Raw genomic sequence first — 21,112 nt, 5'->3', positions numbered from 1 at the left:
ACATTTACTGTCTGAACAACTGCTTTCGTATTTTCCAGTTACGTTGCAATGGTAACTCACTGGCCACTGACAAATGTTAGACATATTGGTAGAAGACCAGGCAGCTAAAAGACTAAAATGCACTGTGCTCACCGTAAAAATTGGCTTCTTACATTGTTTCTTTTTATATGGTTGAAGAGGTGGTTGCGCTTCAGATTTTTTCCTTTTTCTTTTCTTTTTTTAAAGAGGTCAAATGTATATGAAGTGCATGTTACCCTAAACTTTTTGTTTGTACATCTTGGTGTCTGATCATCTGCATGAAAGACACAGTAGTGCCATGTCTGAGCTTGTTCTCTTGTGCTTGGTTGATATGAACTTCTCTAGATTGTTGAGTTTTCCCCAAAATAACTTTGGTTAATATTTAGTTATTGGGAGACATCAAAACAAAACATCATGGTGGCCCTTTGTTTTCTTACAGTTTAAATACAAACAACAAAGCCTTGTGGTTTAAAGTTAATTTGTTAGTGTAAATAAATTTCTTGCCAATGAGTATTATTGTTGTTAGACAACGAATGCAATAAAATGAGAAATCCTGAATCTTTATTAGAATTTGTATTGAGTCCTCACTTTCCTGCCCGTTTGTTGGTCATTCCAGAAGAAATAATAAATGGTGAGCACGACTGGACAGCTGTTGCTGCGTGGGTCAGATGGGGGAGGACATAGACCTGGCCCTGCTTGTTCTTTCCTTCTGCTCAGTGCCGAAGATTATTTTAATCCCAGCTCTTGGCCAAATTGGCATGATTTACAGGCCTCTGAGTGGATCTCGTTTACAATCTGTACTAATGTAAGAAGAAGTAAAAAAAAACAAAACAGAGTAAGGAAGGAGAATGTCTTTTTTCTTCATATGCAGTGAAATGTAGCGTGCAGTCTTTTGCTGCAGGTTGATGCAGGCTGCCTTCTCGCTGATGCTGGTCAATGTTTGCCTGTTTAAAAGACCTGGATTAGTTTTGGTATATAAAAACATTTTACTGTTTTACACTCAAGTGTAGGTTAGTTATAATGGGCATTTTATATGTTCAAAGTAGAGCAGTTCTTCTGCTGAACATGTTTAATAGGTCTTTATTTTTATTTATTTGATTTTAGTAAAGCATTAAATTAGGGAAAAGCAGAGGGCACAGACTGTCCAATTTGTGTAGTCATTTCAGTGGATTTACATCTGGCAGAATCTAGGCCAAATACTCTGCACTTAATCTGTCTAACCCAATCTGTGTTTCCCAGCGGCTGAATCATAAATCTTACTTTCCACCACCTCCAAGAAGATAAAAGAATCCTCAATCCATAAAATTATTATCTTAATTAAAATAGGTATATTAAGAGGCTGTAAATCCACGACTGACATGTAAAATGTGTCTGCTCAGCAGCTCCCAAAGCCTGGAGCCATCTGTACGTATGTCCGTGTCGTTTGTGCAAGTTGTCTCAGATACCTGCAGTTCGGTTTCTGTAATGCCCAGAACTGCTCCAGACTGCACAGCTTGTAAAAGATGATGGGTTATGCCCTCCTCCGGGTTGCAAGCTCAGATTTTCCCTGTGCAAGTTACCTTACAATTGGGAGGCCAGGCTTGAGGTGCATCTTCCTCCGCTGCTGTTTCTGCACTGAGGCTGCCAGTGAGTTTTATCAAGTGGTGATTTCATGCTGAGGGGGAGAAGCTGTACCCCAGCATTGCTTTTGCTGCAAAACGCGTGCTTGCTGTCTCTGTCCTGCCCAGCACCACTTTAACGCACGGTGGCCCAGCTTCAATTCCCACCTCTGCACTGCGAGGCTGGGACACCCTTAGGGGAGGTTGGCAACAGGCTTCCAACCCAAATGCAAAATTTTACTATTAGTAGTAGCAGGTACTAAGTCCTACCTAGGATCTCTCTCCTCTCAAACGCTTTAGGAAAAGATAAGGCCTGTCACTTGCACGTGCTTCTGTCTGCGGGCAGACCGCTGGGAAAACCTTCAGTACAGGAATAGTTTAAAAAAGAGAAAAAAAAGCCAGTGACGAGTGAGCACATTCTTTATTTTCTGAAAGGCCAAAACCAACAAAAGAGTAGAAGTTTGACAAGATCCATCAGCCTGTAGATTTGCTCATTTGAAGATGTTCTAAGCTACTGGAAAACGTGAAATTAATGTTACGATGGGTTACTTCTACCACTGCTGAGGGAAATGCTGGCTGTTAACTTCCACAGCCACGGAGTAAATCCAGGACCAGCGGGGTGACTGGTCGGTATTTTGGCGTGTTACTGCCACTGCTGCAAAACGCTAACTCTTTAGAAGATAGCACTTAATTTGCTTGAGAACAAATAGTGACACAAGCCTAAAATAATTATTTTAAAATGCTAGTGCAGGGTGTTGATGGCTAATCACAAACAAGTTAATAGCCCAACCTCTCCTTATTGTGAGAGCTTCCTTCAGAGCAGTTTTTTCTGCTTGGGCTCTGGGAACAGCGTCTGTTCCTCAAGGCTGAAAATGGATTACAAGTTCCTGCAGGAATGCACGCCACTTCCCAGGGAAGCTGAATATGTCCTGCAGGGAGAGAAGTTGCTAAGGAAGGAGCAGCAAGTCCAGCAAAGGGATGAAACAAAAGCCGACCTCGTTCAGGGCTGGCTCTGTGGAAGGGCTGTCTGCACGCCCTGGTTAGCAAAAGACTTGAAACAGTGATCTGAACAGATGAGTCCCTGTCACCAAAGCCTTCATAGGCAGACGGTAAACCCTGGGCAGCGCTTAAGTCCCCAGATGAACTGTGGGCATTTTGGAGAGGAGCTATGAAGACAGTTTGTGCACAGACCTGCTAATGCAGGGCCATGCCCAAGAGACAAGGTCAATTAGCCGTATGGTTAAGCTTAAAGCGCAAGTCTGTCCCTCTAGCCATCACTAGACTCCTGCAGCATGTGCTGTTTGTATGCAAAACATCACAAATACCAGCAACCACTATTGCTATGTGGGGGTGAAAGAGTTGTTTGGCATGGCAGCAGCGGGAAGCTGCCGGCATCGGGAGGGACGCAGCGCCCAAGCCGACATGTCGCTGGCTCAGGTCTTAAACCTCACACAACTTCTTGCGCCCAGGGACGAGCCTTACGCCACGGTGCCTGTGCCAGCGAGCCGGTGGCAGCGCAGGGGCTCGGGGTGGAGCAGATGCTCTCCGGGGACAGGAGGTGATGTGGCAAGACGCACAGCCCACTGCAGCGGTGCAGAGGAAGGGGGATGGTACCGTCCCTCCCGTACAGCAACGCAGCCCCAGCCACGAGCCCTGGCACTGGCTCCTTGCTCTGGTTAGAGCTGTCCCTTTCCCTCGGAGAAGGAGCAGTAACTCCTTTATATCAGTGGATGAAAGCCATTAGGCTTGTTTGTGTTAGAAAGGAAAGGTGCAGGAGCCAAGAGGTGCCAGCACACACATTTGCTGTTCAGGGCCATGGCTCACCCAAACCTTAGCCTGCAGTGACGCCTCCTCTCAGCCAGAACAGCAAAACTCAAAGACATATGAAGGTTTGCACGTACTCTGGCTTCTGTCTCAGTGTTTGGGCTGCTACAGAGTGGGTTATTTGCTCTATCTTGTAGGCAGAAGCACTCCTGTGTTTTCAAAGTTCTGGACTTCCCATGTACTCTCCAGATTAGAGGGGGCCGTGGCTGGTGGTGAAGCAGATTGCAGGAGGGAACAGCAAAGCCAGAATAGCAATCAGCACCCGGGGACTGGCTCTTTCTCCTCCTCAGCTCACGCTTCACGAGCAGCCTGCCTTTTTTCTCCACACTGGTGGAAGAACAGCAGCGAGGAAACGCTACCGCATCAGCTGAAGGATGCGGAGGAGATGGTGGCCCCCGGGCTGGTCTGCCTGTGACACCATTCAGAGGGGCAGCCAAGCTGCTGGGGAGTGCCAGCGCGGGCAGGCGCAGGCAGCACAGCGGCAGCCCCGGCAGGGGAGCCGCCACCGGTAACGGAGCCTTTCGCTGGATGTCAGCACCTCACAAAACCAGAGCAGTGATCAGAGGTGGGAACTCGGAGGACAAAAGGAGCAGCACGAGCTGCTCTGTGTGGAAGGACATCTATACTAATGAAAGAAGAGCTTGCTCCACGGGCAGGAAACCAAGTGGTGGCTCAAACAGGGGCTTCTCCCAGACTGGCGTCTTGCTGTGCACACTGGACAGCACAAAACTGATTTCCAGCTTCAAAGGACACTCAATTCCGTTTATTGCAAGTGATTGCTAACTAACACCATTCTACAAACACCAGCTGATGGAAACCTGGGTAGGTCTTTTAGCAGTGCACAACGTTATCAGTAACTGCCGCTGGATAAACGTGAAGCGGGCGCCTGCTGCACAGACTGGAAGTTAAACACAGAACATGCGTGACCAGCACTCGGGGGTAGTCACTCTGGCAAAGCGCCCAGAAATGCTCCCTTTGCTGTGACAGACAACAGTAGTTGCTAATGCACTTTTTACTGAAGGTGCTCGGGAGTTGTTTCCCACCCTTTAAGAAAAAAAAGGCTTTTTTAAACTCCCTTTGGAAGACTCAGTAAGAAACCACTCCAAAGTGACGCCCTCCTCTTTCCTCAGTAGGATTAAGACAAATTTCTGAAACTAAAGTAACATTAGGAAATAGCTTAAAGGGGGAAGAGTGAAGAAATGAGACTGAAATAACATTTATTCTCCTTCCAGCCATTTCGGAAGCATTAGGGAAAGCCAACAGGAAGGTTTGGAAGAACAACCCTTAGCACAGTCCCTGGGAAGGCCCAGGGGTCGGTGACAAGAAAGCACACCACACAGGTAATTAGCAATTCTCATTTACAAAATCAGTTTTCTCTAGGGAAAAAAAAACGAACACAGAAATCCAGTCGCAACAGATAATTCAATGATGTTTGACAGTTTAGTCATTTGTATTCTGAATTTGAACTTCAAGGTTACCCTTTGTTACTGACATGGGGTCCTCCCCTTACACAAATAAACGAATTTCTCACTTCCAATTCCATTTCCTTTACTATTGCTTAAAACGCTCACTTTGGAGAGGAAGGCTAAAATACATTTCCATGATTCTAGTTAACCTTTATTGGAACAGTCTTGTTGTTAGCAAATCTAGCAGAAACGAAGTGAGTTCACAGGGAATTAAATCCCTTCCACTGCAGCAGATCTTACCGCGACGAGCTATAGCTCACAGTAGAGAGCTCTGTGGAAGACTGTGCCGATGAGCAGTTTTCCCTCGTAGACGGATGCCACCGAGCTTCCCTGGAGCACGGAGCCGTTGTCGGCGTAGACACGTGTCACCGCAGGCTCCTCCGAGAGGATGTTCTGGATGCACAGGACCTGCCGGAGGAGGGGGATACATCTGCTGAAACGGCCGCGGGTGAAAATCCTCCACCGATGGAGGGAACATCAGTATGTTAACTTAAGCAAAGTAGTTAGGTTGATCAGCTGCTGCTAACTGCAACCAAGTGATTCCTGTGATAGGGCCACAATTTCTGCTTCAGTGAAGCATGGTCCATGAAGACTGATTATTTTTTTTAAGCGGGTGTGCAACAGAGACTCCACCTCAGTAAGTAAGTAAGGCGTCATCCCCAGCGCTAGGCATATGCACAGTTTTTTCCCAGCCTAAGAGTTACTTAATATCTTCTTATTTTCCTGCTTTTTCCAGACAGAGTAAGTCTACAGCTATTGAATGTGGAATTCTGGAAAGTGTCTTATGGGAAGCTTCAGACAGGGCTGAAATCAAACGGACACCAACCAGCCACCTGCACTCGCGGCCGCCAGCGCGCCGATGCCAGCACCTCATTGATTTCAGAAGGAAAGAGGAATTACAGTGTCACCTACTGATGAACCACGCTTGCACAGATAAATCATTCCAGCGCGAACGTTTCTGGTCATGCTTTGCACTCAGTCAATTGGTTTTTGTTTGGCAAAGAGGTGCTGGCTCGGTAATTAACACAGTTCATCAAAATCTGATTGTGCGGCCACAGCTGCACAGAAAGCAGCCTGAGGAGTCCAGAATGACTGAGCTAGTGGGTGGAAATTACTCAGTTGTCTCCTAAGGATCTGAATAGGTGTTTGTTAGTGAGTGTACACTGTTCAGGCTTTCCACTTGAGAGCAGAAGCTATAAGCTGGAAGCCAGCTCGGTCTTTGATTTCACAAAGGCTGGCCAGGCTCTTCTCTATGTAATGCAGAGTTAAGTTATACCAGGGCGATTTAAACTTTCTGGCACAGACACAGCCAAGAGACGAGTGACGTCTCCCAAAAGGCACCTCAGAGGCAGGCACATTTTCAGGATCGTTGTAGAACAGCTTCATCCCATTGGGATGACATCCTATCCAGATGTCTCCAGTGTGAGGGTCAACAGACAAGTTGTCAACCAGAGTGTCCAGCTGCAGCGTCTATCCACCACAGAGGAAAAAGAAGAAAAAGAGAGAAGTTCAAGCAATCAGAAGTCCTGGAAGCAAAACTATAACATAATCAATAACCTTGTCCAAGACTCCCATGTGACGTAACTTAGACTGATTTTTTTAAAAAAAATATTTTCTCCCCCACTGCTGTTTACCTTTTCCCCCAGTATGCTTCATCCCCTCCTCTGTGCCGTGAGAAACCTTCTTGCTGCCCTGAGCTTCCCCCACCAGCTGCATTCACACCTACGCTCCTGTTGATTACTTCAGGGCTATGTGGACTGACCCACACTGACTGAGGCAGACTTCCACTGCGGCTCTACAGCTCGGCCGAGGATCCCTCTCTGGCTGCTGGTGTGAGGGTGGAAGACCTGAAGCTCTGTAACGGGGTGCACAGCACCTCTGCAAACCCACGGCAGGAGCCATCCAGACCAGAACTTCACGCATGATCAGGTTGAAATCTCAAGCGTTCACAGGGACTAATCTGTCCAAAACTCATATATGCCTCTTCTTTTGGAACAGCAGCACCTTACCTTCACGTGGGTTAAATTCCAATTAGCATGTTTTTCCATAACATGGACATTATGATCAAATACATCTGCAACATAGATGTACCTTCAAAAGAAAGCACCTCTTAGCAACGTGTATGAGTAAGCAGACACCAAAAACAGTCAGTTCCTCCTGTGCAAGCCCAGCTCTTCCCGTGAGGAATGCCAGCCCCAGGTTCTCACACTGCAATAGACATTGCAAGCAGGTCGCAGGGCACTGAATCGAAGCCAACCTGCTGAGACGCTAATGTAACTTCACACTGTGCCAGTTCTTCCATTACGACACTGAAGCAGGCCTTGGATCGAGAGATCGACAAAGAGGCTTTTTTTTTTAAGATCACCTGCCTACACCGCAGGACTAGTTAATTCAGTCGTACAGAGTTTAAGACTGTAGAGCGTTCCCCACTTGCAGAAATCCTGCCCCGTTAATCCTTGCAAGCAATATACACAAACGTCCATATTGGCTGGTTAAAATGCAGCAACCTTTGATCTCATTGCATATAAACTACCACGCAAAGCAGCAAACATTGCCTCTAGTTAGAGACCGAGACACATGACTTCTGTCCTACAAACCCTCCGTATCGCTTACATTGTACAGGTAGGACCTTGCCTTACATGAGCCAGTTTAGACCCTTGACCACAGAGGTACCGCGTGTACAAATTAGGATTTCGGAATTTTTTTGTGTGATCAAACAAAATCGAAGGCAAGGAGAAACTTACTTTCTGTCAGGTGAAATGTTAATTCCATTGGCTGAATAAAACCCAGCTGCTACTTCTTTAACTTCTTTTGGACTGTAGTAAACAACATTTGACCAAGTTAAACCCAAGAACACCTCCAAGAACATCAAGATGAAGTCAGAGAAGTAGTGGTCATTGGTAGCATAGAAGCTGTCTGGTCCCATCGCTACTATATCATTCACGCTGAAAAAAAAAAAAAAGAGAGGGAGAAAGATAAATAAAAGAATGAAATAAGAGGTATGAAGGAGCATTGTAGGACTGCCCAGAATCCAGCCAGGACACGGTCATCCCATAGACATAAAGGGGCTGCAATTACAGATGGTACTTCAGATAGTCACCGAGTTATTTAGAACCTTTTTACTTGTATTTTCTTTTACGTGAGCCAGGACTGTGCAGTGCTGAGACCTGAGCAGGACCGTAGGGCATCAGCTAGAGACCTGGCTACCTGTCTAAGTCCATGGAAATTTTTCTCTCTTTTGATTACATTCAACTGGAAACCAGAGAACAGGTAGGGGTTGTGACAAATTTATCTATCAGGCTCTGTTTATCTTACAATCATTTTGCCGTAGGACAGACCAAGAAAATTTTGTATGCAACAAAAAAAAGAAAAAGCTAAAAGTATGTTTATTTTTACAGTATAGCAAATTCAGAATAATAGAGTATCTGAAGATTCATATCTGCAATGACCTGAGAGTAGGTTACATGAGAGAAGGAGAAATGGATGCCAAGCTAATTCACTGGCATCAATCACAGCAGTGCTTAAGACTGATTTAGTGATACAACTATAAAAAATCTCATTTACAGAAGAGATTGGAGAAACACAGGTTTTGATTACACAGATAAGAAGTAATCAATAAGAGAAACAGGAAAGCTGGTTAAAGAGAAAATATCCCATATTAATAATACCCTAAAACCAAAATCATCCTACTTTGGATTTTACCAAAGCAGCCTGTTCTTCTGGGGGAAGAGGGTATTTGGCTCCATTACCTTGTCAGAAGGTCGTGTCGAACGGTTTTCAGGTGTACAAGAGAATTGTCATCTTCTACAAATTTAAACAATTCTACTGTGCTCTTCTGATGGGGATGGTTCACAACAAAGAGGTACACGGTGTCGTCTTAAAAAAAGAAATGGAAACAGCTGAATTCTCTGCCACAGTTTGGGTGGCTGAGCACCCCCAGCTCTGAAGCAGCCTCTAGTTCAGAGCACATGTTGGGCTTGGTGCATTTGTCTCACGGCTCTTCAGGGGCAGAGGGACAAGTACCAAAGTAATGTGGGATGCCACTGCAACTGGATCCAGATCTCCAGCTACTCTTCTCCCGGGCTCGCTCTACAGGGAACTGCTGTGTAAACTACATTTTTGCTATTTCTACCAAGGAAGAAAGAAATCACGGCTTCATCCTTGTGCCCAAGCCACTGGGTTTTGCAATCTGACGCCCTGTAGTGACTGGTTGTGTGAAGTAGCCACAGCCAGCTGGGAAGGAGGGCTTCTAGCCCAGCCAGTTTGGACTCTTTGGTTTACTTACCGCATCCCCTGAGAAAGCTGAAGGAGCATCCTTCTCCTGTACTCTGTGTAAGGCTGCAGTCCTTCTGCCCAGCCCTTCTCATGAGACCCTGAATTAGCCACCACCGACTTCTCCAACACCTTCCCTTAAAGGGTGACTGTATAGGAACATAGGTCAAGCTGCAGCAGTGGTTCTCTTTCTCTTAATATTTGCAGCCTTCTAACTGTCCTGCTAAAATCCCCAGTGAAAGGACAAGGAAAAAGAGAGGAAGGAGAGCATGAAGGGTATTTTATTGGTACTCAGAGCCTGCCGTAGGAGAACATGGCTTGGCCACAGAGTACCAGAGATTTTGGTTATTTACAGAGATTTGGTAATTTACTGTTTAGCCACAAAAGTCTTCATTCTGGTCACTACTAGTCGGTGAAGCACGTGTCTCCTCAAAACCCTTGACCCTAGGGTGAGACAGATGTAAACTGGTAAAATAAAGTTTGCATGGTTTTCAACTCCTCAAACTTTTCCCATGTTTTCTTTCCTTTCAATATACAGGACATCTTTCTGTCTCAGACAGCCTGAGATTACGTGCAAAGGTGTTTGCTTTAGTGCTGACATTTAGAAAAGAGCCCAACAAAGATAAAAAGCCCAAAAATCTTTTTCTCTCCCAGCAAGTGCAGGCTATTGGGGGTGCAATGCAAGGCTGCAAAGGGATTTCGGTTTGTGCTCTTTAGGCTGAGATTTGCTACCACCTCAAGTTAAAGATCCCTTTACCTCTGTCTACATAGGTGCTGATTCCATGAGGGTTAAACGACGCCAGATCAAACCCTCGGCTGATTCTCAGTTCCACTGCTCTGGGATTGTCTTCATTCAAATCCATCAAAAATATTTCACCTGGCTTGTCTGGCGCAAAGCTCTTTAATCCTGGATATTTCAAGCCCTGTAAAATCAAAACATAAGAAAATCATTCCTGGATAAAAGGTAAAGGGAAGCATCACAGGGCTGAAAACACTGGAGCCTTGTTCAGGCTTGCAAGCACGCATCAGGATGCCCCTCTGCTTCAGCCCGCCGTGCCACGATGGAGTAGAGGGACCGGCTCTGCTCTCCCTGGCGAGCCCTTGCTCGCAGTGCCGAGGGAGCGAGCTGCGCGGGGGGCACGAGGAGCCATGCCCAAGGCACCACCGACCATCCGGGCGCTGGCACCACGGCCTCCCACTGCAGCCACCACCCGGGTGGGTGCTCCCCGTATGTCAAACCACTCTGCGAACAGACACGCTGGGGGGACGAACTCGAAGTACAGCACCACCGAATGCACCCAACGTGGTAAAGCCACGGGGAGCAGCAGCAGCGCAACAGCTCACAATTTCTGGCATGAATTTTGCAACGTTATCACTCCCTGGGTGTCCCTGGAGCACGTAGATGAAAACATCAGCTTTTGTTTCAGAAAATAATCGCTAGCCATCCTGACTGCAAAGAAAAGCTTGAAAACTTATGTCCTAAAGGCTAAAAAAAATCAGGAACAACAAAATCAACACACAAAATCTGATTTTTTTTTTTAAAGGTAGGGAATTAACACACCTTCTTAACATGGGAGAGGTTTGACATTTCAACATTTCAAGGAAGCAGTGTGAAAGAAATTCAAGGTTACGTGGGCGGGTAAGCCAGCCCAAGGATACATGTGTCAGAGCCACCACCGCCACTTCGGTGTCAGTAAGTGTACTTGCTCGAGCAAGGAGGAAACGCTGGCTAAGCCGACAGAAGTCTGGGCTGTTCCTAGGAGCCAGCCAGCCTTGTAGAAAAACAGAGTCCATCCTGCAATTTTCACCTATGGCTTCTGTAGATAAGGAAGCAGGCAAGGGCCTGCACGGGAGGGGGCATGGGCACTTACAGAGCTGATGAAAGCCAGTCCATTGGGAAGTATGTCAATGTCTTCTGAACCAGTTTCTGCAAGACAGAGATAAACAGGGGGTTTCAGACGACATTAAATATTTCCCATCGAAAACCCTCCTTTTTAGTACAGTTCCAGCTCTCATGAATGTCCCTTTCTGATATGACTGCACAAGCGATGAAGTTCAGCGGAAAAGTTTGCATCGCATTAGAAGTGGTAGCAGAAGGCAGCAGCACACCAGGTTAGGAAATAGCACTGGGGTTCACCTCTTTCAGGGGATAAAAGGGTGGCCTCAGATGCCCCGGGGCGGTGGGGGATGAATCACCCGCTTTTGACAGCAGGTTCTGCAGCAAGCAATTAGCGCAGACGAGGAGATTTTTGGGGCAGGACCGTACCCACCACCCAGCCCGCACGCTTGTGTAAGGCAGCTCTGGGAATTGCACACACTAATTCTCCTGGTTTAGCTGGCACACTTCACTAAGATGGATTGCCAAATATTTAGTTAAAGCTCTCAAGTGACAGAGAACCTACTATATGTTAAACAGCTAAGAGCTTTAATAGTTAGACCACACTTTCAACTGCGGGTAATCATTTCCAATACTGCCAGTTCTTGTAGTTCCTGTAATATTTTTCCCTGCTAGGAAAATAAAATAAAATAAAATAAAATAAAATAAATGCCCTTTAGTAAGAACACTAGAGCAATTTTAGACTTTGATCAAGCACTCTCCATAGAGCTTTCAGTCCGATGCTGAAGCACGTTTGCCATCCCACATTCTCACTGCTCCCCTGAGAAGCCTCCCCTCTCTTCTCCAAATCACCAGCACAAACAGCATTCCCCACAAGCCACTTTCCAGATGATGGCTGGATTAAACCCACCCGGGAGCGTTTGCTTAAAGGAGGAAATCATTCTGCAGGTTTTCTTTAACAGAGCCGCCAACACGAAGGTTTTCCACCCAGCTTGTCCCATCCCTCCGCACCCCCTCCTGCTTGGCCATCGACCACCCGTGTGACCCTACGTGGGTCACACCATCCCTGGCACCTCGGCACCTCCTCCCGAGGAAGCGCCTGCAAATTCGAGCTGGGTTTATTGTTTGCTTTTACGTAACTCCTATTTATCCCCGGCACTAATTCGGCCAGGCTGTAATTTTTCCTGGGGCTGCTGAACAGCCCTTGTGGGGAGGAACCTGATCCCCAAATTCACCCGTCCAGGCAAATTCCTCCCCAGCTCGACCCTGGGGAGACATGGTGGCATAACTTCTCCTGGAGGGACAGGGGCCGGGGCCAGGGCCAGCTCCTCCTCAGCCTCAGCAAGCCCCTGCTCCACCTCATTTCACTAACGAGCGGAGCATGCCCGCCTTCTGAAGAGCAAAAGGTCTGAAGACTCTCTGCATTTTGGGAGAGCCAGCCCCTTACCCCACCTCCTGGGTTTTGTTCTGAATTTCGACTGGGTTCAGGCAGGAGGCAGACATCTGCACCGATGTGCCCAGAGATGTTTAGAGCCTGTGTTTTCCAACTAAAATTTTGAATTTGGATTTTTCAGCTCAGCTCCTGCCCTGGTTTAAGCAACGAGCTCCTTGGTCTCTCCAAGTCTGGGTTCATTTATAAGATGGGGTTAGCGGCGATGCCCCACTTCCCGGGATTGCTGCAAAGATAACAACATAAACAAATGCGGCGAGGCTCAATTACCACGGTGACGTGAGCTGAACAGACAGCTTTTGCTGGCAGAGCACGCTGGTGAGTGAATAAACAGATATGTAATCATTTATAGCTACTGAATTAGCGAGGCTGCCAAGCAGAAAGATGAGCAGGCTGATTGGGAGCAGATAATTAAAAAGTGCAAGTTTCTGGTGAAAGGAGCGTAACGAGAGCCCTGCACCCAACTACTTGGAAAGAAACTGCCCAGCAAAGCACATTTTGGCCACTTCTCAGCCAGGTCCCAGTATGTGTGGAAGAGAATGAGCACCGTTGGAAGAGCAGCAAAATGCTGATTCAGCACGATCCTGCTGAGCCAGCCCCGCTCAGGCGGGGAGGAGGGGATGGAGACAAACAGCCGGACGCAGGGAAGCTCCCGGGCTCTCCTGCGGGACCCCGTTTTGGGTTGTCGCAGGTGCCATACAGGACAGGAGAGTTAGGAACTGATTTATTAGGTATCAGTTACCTCCACTATATTGCTTAATTGTATCACCGAGCCCAGCTTGTCCATGGGATTATCTGAATAAGTAGCATTTTAAAAAAAAAAATTGAAGATACAGAGAAAAATTACTATATCTACCCTAAAAACATTATAGTTTTTTGTTCTTTATTTTATCCTAGTATGATATATTCTGCAGATGCATCCAGCAAAAATCCACCTGGATTTCATGTCCAAAGCAAGTGACTATTTCACCTGTATCCCATGAATTGTTCCAAGATGCAAGTATTTCTAGCAATTTCTGTAGTAGCTTCTTGAACTTCAGGAATTAATTCAGGACATATGGTTAGTTCATTATAAACCAGTAACATGAGTAGACACTCATATAATTCAGAAGATACTGTTTATTCTACAAATATAGCCTTTCCCACATATCTGTGAATGAGGTTTAGAACAAGCTGCAGTTTTTTTATTGGTTTGTTCAATGTTTGCATCTGTGCTTACATTGCACAATATTTGAAAAGCAGCATAGATCAAAGTCTTAAAAAAAGGGAGAGATGCAGAAAGGATGAAATTGTGCAGAAAGAAAAAGGTCCACTAGAGAATTTTTCCATTTACTCTGGGATTGCTTCCTTTCCTACGGATGCATCGCTTTTAACATCGTTACAATAGACTGTACCAGATGCTTGTTCTTCTATTTACAGAACGGATAGTTTAAGATTATTTTGCTCAGAGCTGAGCCAGCTCATTACCTATGTCCCACTTAAGAGGTCAGAAGGACTATTTTAAAGATTAAAATAAAAACAGATTGTTTATTCAACTTTATCATAGCATTTTAAATGAAAAAGGCCCAGGAGGACCAAGATGTCCATGTGTAGAAAGATATCCTTACACAAAGTCACCCACAGGAGCAACCTGACAGATCTGTGCACAGCAAAACCCCTGGTCTGAAAAGGGCTACCCAGGCAGCCCCGAGGCGTTAATGCTCCTCGGTCTCCGGGAGTAATATAACCCCCCAGTCATATTACACTAATTTTTGTGGGAACGTGCCAACTTTTAAGTTTGCACAAATCCCTTGTTATTTCTCATTCTGCCACATCAGACCCGCTGAATTAATTTTTGGCATTTTAATTTTTCTCAAGAGCAGCAAACGACAGAGCGAAGGCAAGGCAAGGTGCAGGGCTCCTTGTGAAGGGCCAGTGTTACAGGAGCACAGCAAGGAGCAGTAACGAAGCTCTGTAAATTGATCTGCCGCCGCCTCTGAGCAGAGCCGGGTTCTCAGAATTCACCTAATCTCCATGTAAATGTCAGGCACCAAAAATGAGATATCGTTCGGAAATTAAACACAACTGTATTTGCGATTTCCAGCTTTCCTTCTTTCCTCAACAGAGCAATCATGTTGCAAAAAGTCTTGTAAAGATTGCAATAGTGATATGCTTAAAAGGGTTACTCAGAAATTATTCTTCTATGTATCACCATCAAACAAGCATTATTCAGAGTCTTGTTAATTTACAGATTAATCTAGAAGACCTGGAAAGTTTTTTCAAATGCAATTTCTTCTGCACATGACCTCAGGGAAAGGAACTCTGCACACGCTCATTCATGGCAGAAATTTGACTTGACAAACATGTTTGATTCCTGACACAAGAAAGAAGCAAGATTTATGAAATCAACACAGTGACTCAGCAAGCTCAAAGGCAAGGCTCTTAAAGCCCATCCAATGATTTTCTACACATGCAAAATCCAGGCAAATTTCAACAGACTTCAAGACATTTCCAAAAATACTAAGGAGGAGAAAAACCCCAGCCATTAAGCCTGTATTAAGTTTAAAAATTATAATTTGGGGGAAAGGAGACCCAAAAATGTGATCAATTTTAAAGCTATCCATTTTATACTCCGGTTATCCTAAAGGGAGAGAAAAAACAAGACAGAAACATTGCAATGTGCTGAACACATGACCCAAAGTACAAAGTCAACATTTCAGCCCCTCTGTTAAACCTCTTCGCAAACCGAACTGGGTTGACAAATATGACCCCTTGGTCTTTGAAACCACTCAGCTGAATTGTGCAACCGCACCGAGCTCCTGCCTGCTCTTTGCACGGCGCGGTACCAGCCCGCTCCCAAATCTCCGCAAAATGAAGCGCTAAGGCAGGCCATCCCGGCTGGCATTTAGCAGCCGTTCCTTCACCACATGCCTGTGGCCTTCTCCCAAAGCTTCCACCCTTGCAGCACGTCCTGTCTTCATGTCACCAGCTGACAGCCACCTGTAGGTACCTCCCGAAGAGCCAGCACACCCTCATCTAAAAGCCAAGTAATTTCCTAAGAGGGTGAGCAAAGGAGAAGTGTTTGCAAGGTACTCATTTTCAAGAAAAGGAGCAGAAACATTAAATACCAAAGGCAAAAAGTATTACACCAAACTAGCTACTTTTTCCGTGTAATCTTCTTCCTCCGGCTTCTCCCTACCTCAAAGTCCAAGTAACAAATGAAAGTCAAATTAGCACTTTGTTTTCAGGATCAGGCTTGGAAGCTGGCTTTAAGAAGCAGTTTCAAAATAAGGCTGGACAAAAGCAATGCACTCAGTTATTTCGAGCACGTACCGATCCCTTTAATGAGCCGGCAGTTCGGGAGGGTTACTGGGGCTATTTCCTGTGCAGCATTGAGTCTGTTCCTGCAAAAGGAAAGAGGAGGGTTAGCAGCACACAGCCAGTTTTAAAACAGGTAACATTCCTAGCATAGCTTTATCTTAGTTTTATTGTCTGCCATATCATAGCAACAAATCAGCCGTAAAATACTGAATAAGCAAAACCCAGAACTGACAACAGCAATTGCTTCAAATCACTGCGATGGTTACACACATCCAGGGATTAAGTGATTCTCCTACACTGAATATCTTCAGGAACCTGACTTTGTTCATGAGCTTCGGGAACAAGCTTCCATGACCCCTCCACAGCCCAAACGATAAACTAACATAGCCAGACTTTCTTCAGGTTTCAGCCACCTAAATATAGTAGCACCCTGCGGTTAGGACCAGCATTTCAAATGAGGAAAGGGCGACCTTCTACCCCAACCCACTGGCTATTTTTGGTGACCAGGCCACCAGCAATTGCACTTTCTTCATCTCTTAGTCCACATTCAGAAGCAGCGATGGCATTGTTGCAAGGCAGGACTACCCATTTCCTAATGACAAGCAGGGCTTGGTAGTACAATTCTCCTGTCCCTTCCTCTTCTCTCCTGCTACCCACCCAGAGCATTATCCTTCAGCAGTGCTTATTTCTCTCCTGAATACCCACAAAATTTGATCTCTGGCTCACGCTTTACTGGACAAGCAGATAGACAGGCACCTACACATGAGTTTCTATTCCTCCATCTCCTCCATTCCAAGTTGTCTACGAATCTTTATGAAAGGCACCTCACTACCAGGACTGCTGTATTTGACCATGGTAGTCCACAGTGCCACAAACAAATACGTTGTGTTTCTATGTAAAGATGTCAAGCTAGCATACTATGATACTTCTTCCTTTCTTTTTTTTCCCAAAAGAAAGCATTTAAACTAACGTAGTTACTCCTTTGCATGCCTATCATACACACATGTTGAGGCCGTACTTGCTCCAACCACAGGAAATTCTGAACGCAAAGACCCCATAGCAAAACCTAGCCATGTTTATGTTATAGTTTTAGGCATAAACATAAACTAAACAGCAGTATCAGTCTGTGGTATGAAAAATATGCAATGCAGCTGGGCACCGTATGGTATGTCAGTCCTGCATTTTTTTAATCACTTAATTATGAATTCTGAATGACTTCAGTGCTATATCATTGACACAGGTTGTTAACCTAAGGCCAGAAAAAAAAGAACAAGGGCAAAAAGGGCAGTGGATAGCAAGGGAAAGGAGCCAAGTTAAACTCTCCCAAGCCCTCTCCCCCAGCTCAGGAGTCCTGACAGCAAATTACAGCAGCTCCCAGCTCACAAGCAGCACAGGAGGGATATCGGCTCCCCCCTCGCCCCCCAGCATCCCAGCACGGCTGAACCCACCGGGCCCCCGAGGCTGGCTCTGGCTTGGGGCAATCATGCCCAAAGTTTGCCTTGCTGCCTGCTTAGGGCTTTTCCCTTTCCTATTTGCATCAGGTTTTCCTGGGCAGACTGCAAGCCAGCCAGCGCCAAAGGCACAGCAGGAACTCAGCTGGTAGCCAACGAGGGATGATGATATCCCGATAGCATCCCCAGGGAAACACTTCATGAGCTGGAATGAGAGTAATTCAAAGGACACTGGTCACAAGCCTGCAGCATATATAGAAGCTTTTCCAAAATGTGTCAGTTTATCTAGCTCAGACAGCCTTAGCTACTAAGCCAGATGGCCTAGATAACTAACTGGCCTTACTAAAAACACAGTGGACCTGCAAACTGTGGGGGATGCAACTTCAAAAAATGCAGAAATTTTGCTAGTTGGTGCAACCCCAGTGCACAGCACCTTTCCCTCCTGGTTCCTCTTTCCAGTTTCAGTCTTCCACCCCCTGTCCCACTTCGCAGGACACAGACCACAGGCATTCCCTTTCCTTCAGCAGCAACTTGTTGCATATTCAAAGACCTCTCTCTCTCTTTCAGTTTTCCTCTTCTCTAGGCTAACCAGTCTCGGATCTTTGGGGTTTTTTTTCCTGACAGGACCTCTTATTTTTGCTCCCAATTCTTTTCAGCTCTCAGCATCTTTCTGGAAGCACGCTGCTGTTTCGAACACAGTATGCAAGCTGAAGACATAGCAGTACAGAGTGTTATGAAATGATAACATTGTATGTCTATATATAAATATATATATACAACATATCATATGCATATTGTTCTGAGGAAAACAGTACCACGGTATAATTCACATTGAAGTTTTACAAATTAACTCCGACCTTTCTTCAGATAAGAATTAGCAATTTAAAATGTCAATGGGGGAATCGGTGTAATTTCAGTCGGTAAGACTGAACTTCACCTGTTTTCTGCTGCACAAGCCCTACTCAAGTCAATTTGGTAGCTGTTAACAGTATAATAGATGCATAAACAAACCTGATTTAAGAAGAATTAAGTTTGTAAAAGATTTGTAATAATTCTTCAAGCCTTATCTTTTAAGCATTTCAGGGATTCTTGTGTCATTCTATCTAGACACAATATACCAAACTCAGAAGGAACAGCAAAAAGTCTTTGCTGGAGTCCTGCCTTCCGGGTGGGGGTTGGATAACAGCCAGGCCTGGCAAGAGTTAACACTACCCACAGTTTCTCCTCTCAAGGCTGTATAAAATGATTTTAGAGTACTTTGTTATCTGAAGTTGTGTGTTTCCAAACTCCGCAACTGTCTTAAGACCGCTGCTATGCTGCAGCTTGCTGACAACACAGCACACAGGAAAAACCCAGAGAGAGCTACAGAGACTGGGGGGATCCTGTGCCTGTCAGGAGATTCTGCTTTACCAGATTCCCCGTATTGCCTTCGTTCATTTGATTGGGGGGAGGGGGGGGGGAGGTCCCCTGCTCTTCACAGTGCTTTGAAATGGCTGGGAGCGTTTTCCAGCTCCGCCATCCCAGCTCGTGCAATTGCAGGGCAGGAGGGCCCTGTTACCACTGTGGTTATGACGAATGCTTGCGGTGGGTTTAGTGCAAGATGCAAAAACACCTATGCGGGGTACCTGGGTCCAGAGTGTATAGTCCTCCTTCTGTAATTAGCTACAATTACTATCTACCCAAAGATCAATTAGTTGGATGTTGTTGCTTTGAAGTCAGGCATTTGGAGTCCTTGAGGACATGAGCAAAATTATAATGATGTAGCTGCCTTGCAACACAGTAATTCACCATTACTCTTCTGGCCTGAAACAACCAGTTACGCGTTTAGCAGCTTTCAGGACAGAAGCTGCTGTAACAACCACCAGTGTTCACATACATGCCTCACAGCCCAGCAGCATGATATGGCTGGGTATTTTAGCTCACAGCAAGTGAGGTCCCAACTTATCATCACAGAAGTCCGTGCTCCTTCAGAGGAAACCTCATGTACACAGGGGCTATCGTTATCCAGAGGTCAGCTTTGGTGGAAAATTCAAGTTTCTGGCAACTTGATTTCCACTTACTGTTTTGCCAATCGGCAGAAGATGAGGTAAATCTGCAGATACCGTTTCTGGCACACCCGTGATAACTGTAGCCTCTGCAAAAACAGAGGTACCAGCCCCCTGCCCCAGTGCACCCTTTCCCTTCAGCCCCTCTGACCACCTCGCCGGGGAGGATTTCACATCCCCCTTACTGCAAAGGACATTTCCGCTGGACAAATGCTCCTGAAGTTAGTTTATCCCTGACTGAGGATGAGAAGGGCACCGCTGAGCAAGACAGTGCCTACTTCTTCTCTGGGGAAAACCAGTTCCCATGATGATGATAGTGATGATGGTTATGATGATGATGAACCCTTCCCGTCTGGCCACAACCGTGCTTGTGCAAAGGCAGCTATTCGCTGAAGTGACGCCCCAGGCAAGGAGCTGAAGTGCCTCCACGCTCGGAGCGAGCAGGGCTGCACCCGCCAGCCCCTGCCCGGCTCGGCCCCGCGGCGGGCACCGGCTGCCACCCCCTCCGGGGGGGTCGGCTCAGCCCCATCCCGCGCCGCAGCCCCGAGCCCCCGCAGCCCATCCCGCCCGAGTTCTCCGGTAGCCCCCGGCTGCCCGCACCGCTATCCCCCAGGTGCTGCCGGGAGCGGCTCCGCACCCCACAGCCCTCGCTCCGCGCCCCGGTAAGCGGCGCCTGCCCCGGCCGTCCGGCGGCCCCGCACGTCCCGCGGTCGCAGGGCGGCTCACCGAAAGGCCAGCAGCCGCTCCGCCGCCAAGGCTGCCGCTATCCCGACGAGCGCCACCGCCAGCAGTTTCCCCATGGCCGCTCCCCGCTCCCTGCGCCGCGCTCCCGACTCCCCACTCCCGGCTCCGCCGCGTCCCGCCCCGCCGCGCCGGCCCGGGCCGCCCCCGGCGCACGGCGCTGCACACACCGCCGGCAGCCCCCTCCGAGCAGAGCGGCCCGGCCCGCCCGAACCCATGGCGGAAAATACCTTTCCTGCAGACACTTTCCCCGCTGCCCGGGCCGACAAGTTGCAGGTCCGGGGGCAGGGGCAGGGGGAGAACGGCAGAAGAAGGGGAGAACGGCAGAAGAAGGAGCCAGAGTCAGTGCCGCTCTGTAGGCTCCGTGTTACAGCACCCCTGTGAAAGGCAAGTGGACTAAGTTCCCGATTCTGTTGTAAAAAAAAATCTGTTGTATAAAAATATGTGTGTTAGGCAAAGACTGCATGGTGCAGAATGTACAAGTACTCCATGTACACCTCTATACTGAGATATACATGCTAATACATGTGCACTAATACCAAAGTTTCCTGAAAAAATTATGCTTGCTCTCGCTGCTGCCCTCCCATCAACAGCTTTCTTCTTCATGCAGGAGAAGGGCTACAGAACCCACCGTGGCTCCGGGGTCTCCCATGCAGCAGTCTGCTTTTGCACCAGCTACAGCACTGGCCTCCCTGTGCTTTCTGCTTTTTTGGGGAACACACCTTGCTGGGTCGATGCCCTCCCTCAGCAGCTCTCTTTCCCTTCTCTGCACAGTGAATGCCCTCACCTGCAAGGCTCACATTCCTTTGCACTTTTCTGAGTGACTGAGAATCATCAAAAAGTGCTTCTCCGCTCTTCCTGCCCTTGCCCTCGCCCTCGCCCTCGAGGCCAAACAGATGCTCCACATTTAGTAACACTTCAAGCAAAGCATGGCAGGGAAGAGGAGGAAATACAGGTCATTATTGCCTTTTAGGGCAAGAGTGCTATAATAGTCCCCCTCCGCCCCAGTTCTGGAATATCACTTTTCCTCTTTCTGGAGTAGGGGGGTGGCTTTTTTTTTTTTTGCCTGTGCAAAACAAAACAAATCTCACTCTAATGAAGTCTGCTTCA

The 21,112-nt window shown here is 46.9% G+C and overlaps 2 protein-coding genes across 8 annotated transcripts in view; one reads left to right on the top strand and one right to left on the bottom strand.

Moving 5' to 3' along the window:
* Positions 1-579: 579 nt before the first annotated feature.
* On the bottom strand, positions 580-20,134 carry LOC142079470 (serum paraoxonase/arylesterase 2). 6 transcript variants are annotated; one of them, XR_012672685.1, is made up of 10 exons: positions 19,988-20,134; positions 15,778-15,848; positions 11,050-11,105; positions 9,936-10,101; positions 8,656-8,782; positions 7,651-7,851; positions 6,916-6,997; positions 6,183-6,376; positions 5,147-5,314; positions 580-813 (listed from the first exon to the last, which is right to left on the bottom strand). XR_012672685.1 is itself a non-coding variant. In XM_075143727.1 (10 exons), exons 1-9 carry the CDS (start codon positions 20,059-20,061, stop codon positions 5,156-5,158), a joined length of 1,065 nt encoding a protein of 354 aa, XP_074999828.1. In that variant the 5' UTR covers positions 20,062-20,134; the 3' UTR covers positions 580-813; positions 5,147-5,155. The 6 variants fall into 6 exon arrangements, 4 of the variants coding, with proteins under 4 accessions (XP_074999828.1, XP_074999829.1, XP_074999827.1 ...); XM_075143727.1 differs by having other exon boundaries at positions 6,248-6,376; XM_075143728.1 differs by lacking the exon at positions 580-813 and having other exon boundaries at positions 2,019-5,314.
* The window catches only part of ASB4 (ankyrin repeat and SOCS box containing 4), a 29,530-nt gene continuing 28,529 nt past the window's right edge, over positions 20,112-21,112 (top strand). For both annotated transcript variants that reach the window (XR_012672683.1, XM_075143724.1), the window contains exon 1: positions 20,112-20,389. The gene's annotated coding sequence lies outside the window, so the exon portion shown is untranslated. The remainder of the gene's footprint in view (positions 20,390-21,112) is intronic.

The sequence above is a fragment of the Calonectris borealis genome, chromosome 2, assembly GCF_964195595.1.
Source record: "Calonectris borealis chromosome 2, bCalBor7.hap1.2, whole genome shotgun sequence".
NCBI lineage: Eukaryota > Metazoa > Chordata > Aves > Procellariiformes > Procellariidae > Calonectris > Calonectris borealis.
The sequence above is the reverse complement of the archived record's forward strand: the minus strand, read 5'-3'. Positions and strand labels throughout refer to the sequence as shown.

Bases quoted from the DNA above. Each gene is read 5' to 3' on its own strand.
- LOC142079470 (XM_075143725.1), bottom strand. From the start codon at position 20,061: ATGGGGAAACTGCTGGCGGTGGCGCTCGTCGGGATAGCGGCAGCCTTG. The intron at 7,852-8,655 runs GTAATGGAGCCA...TTTTTTTTTCAG, and splicing joins CGACACGACCTTCTGACAAG to CGTGAATGATATAGTAGCGA. The intron at 6,377-6,915 runs GTAAGGTGCTGC...TGTGGTGGATAG, and splicing joins GGAATTTAACCCACGTGAAG to ACGCTGCAGCTGGACACTCT.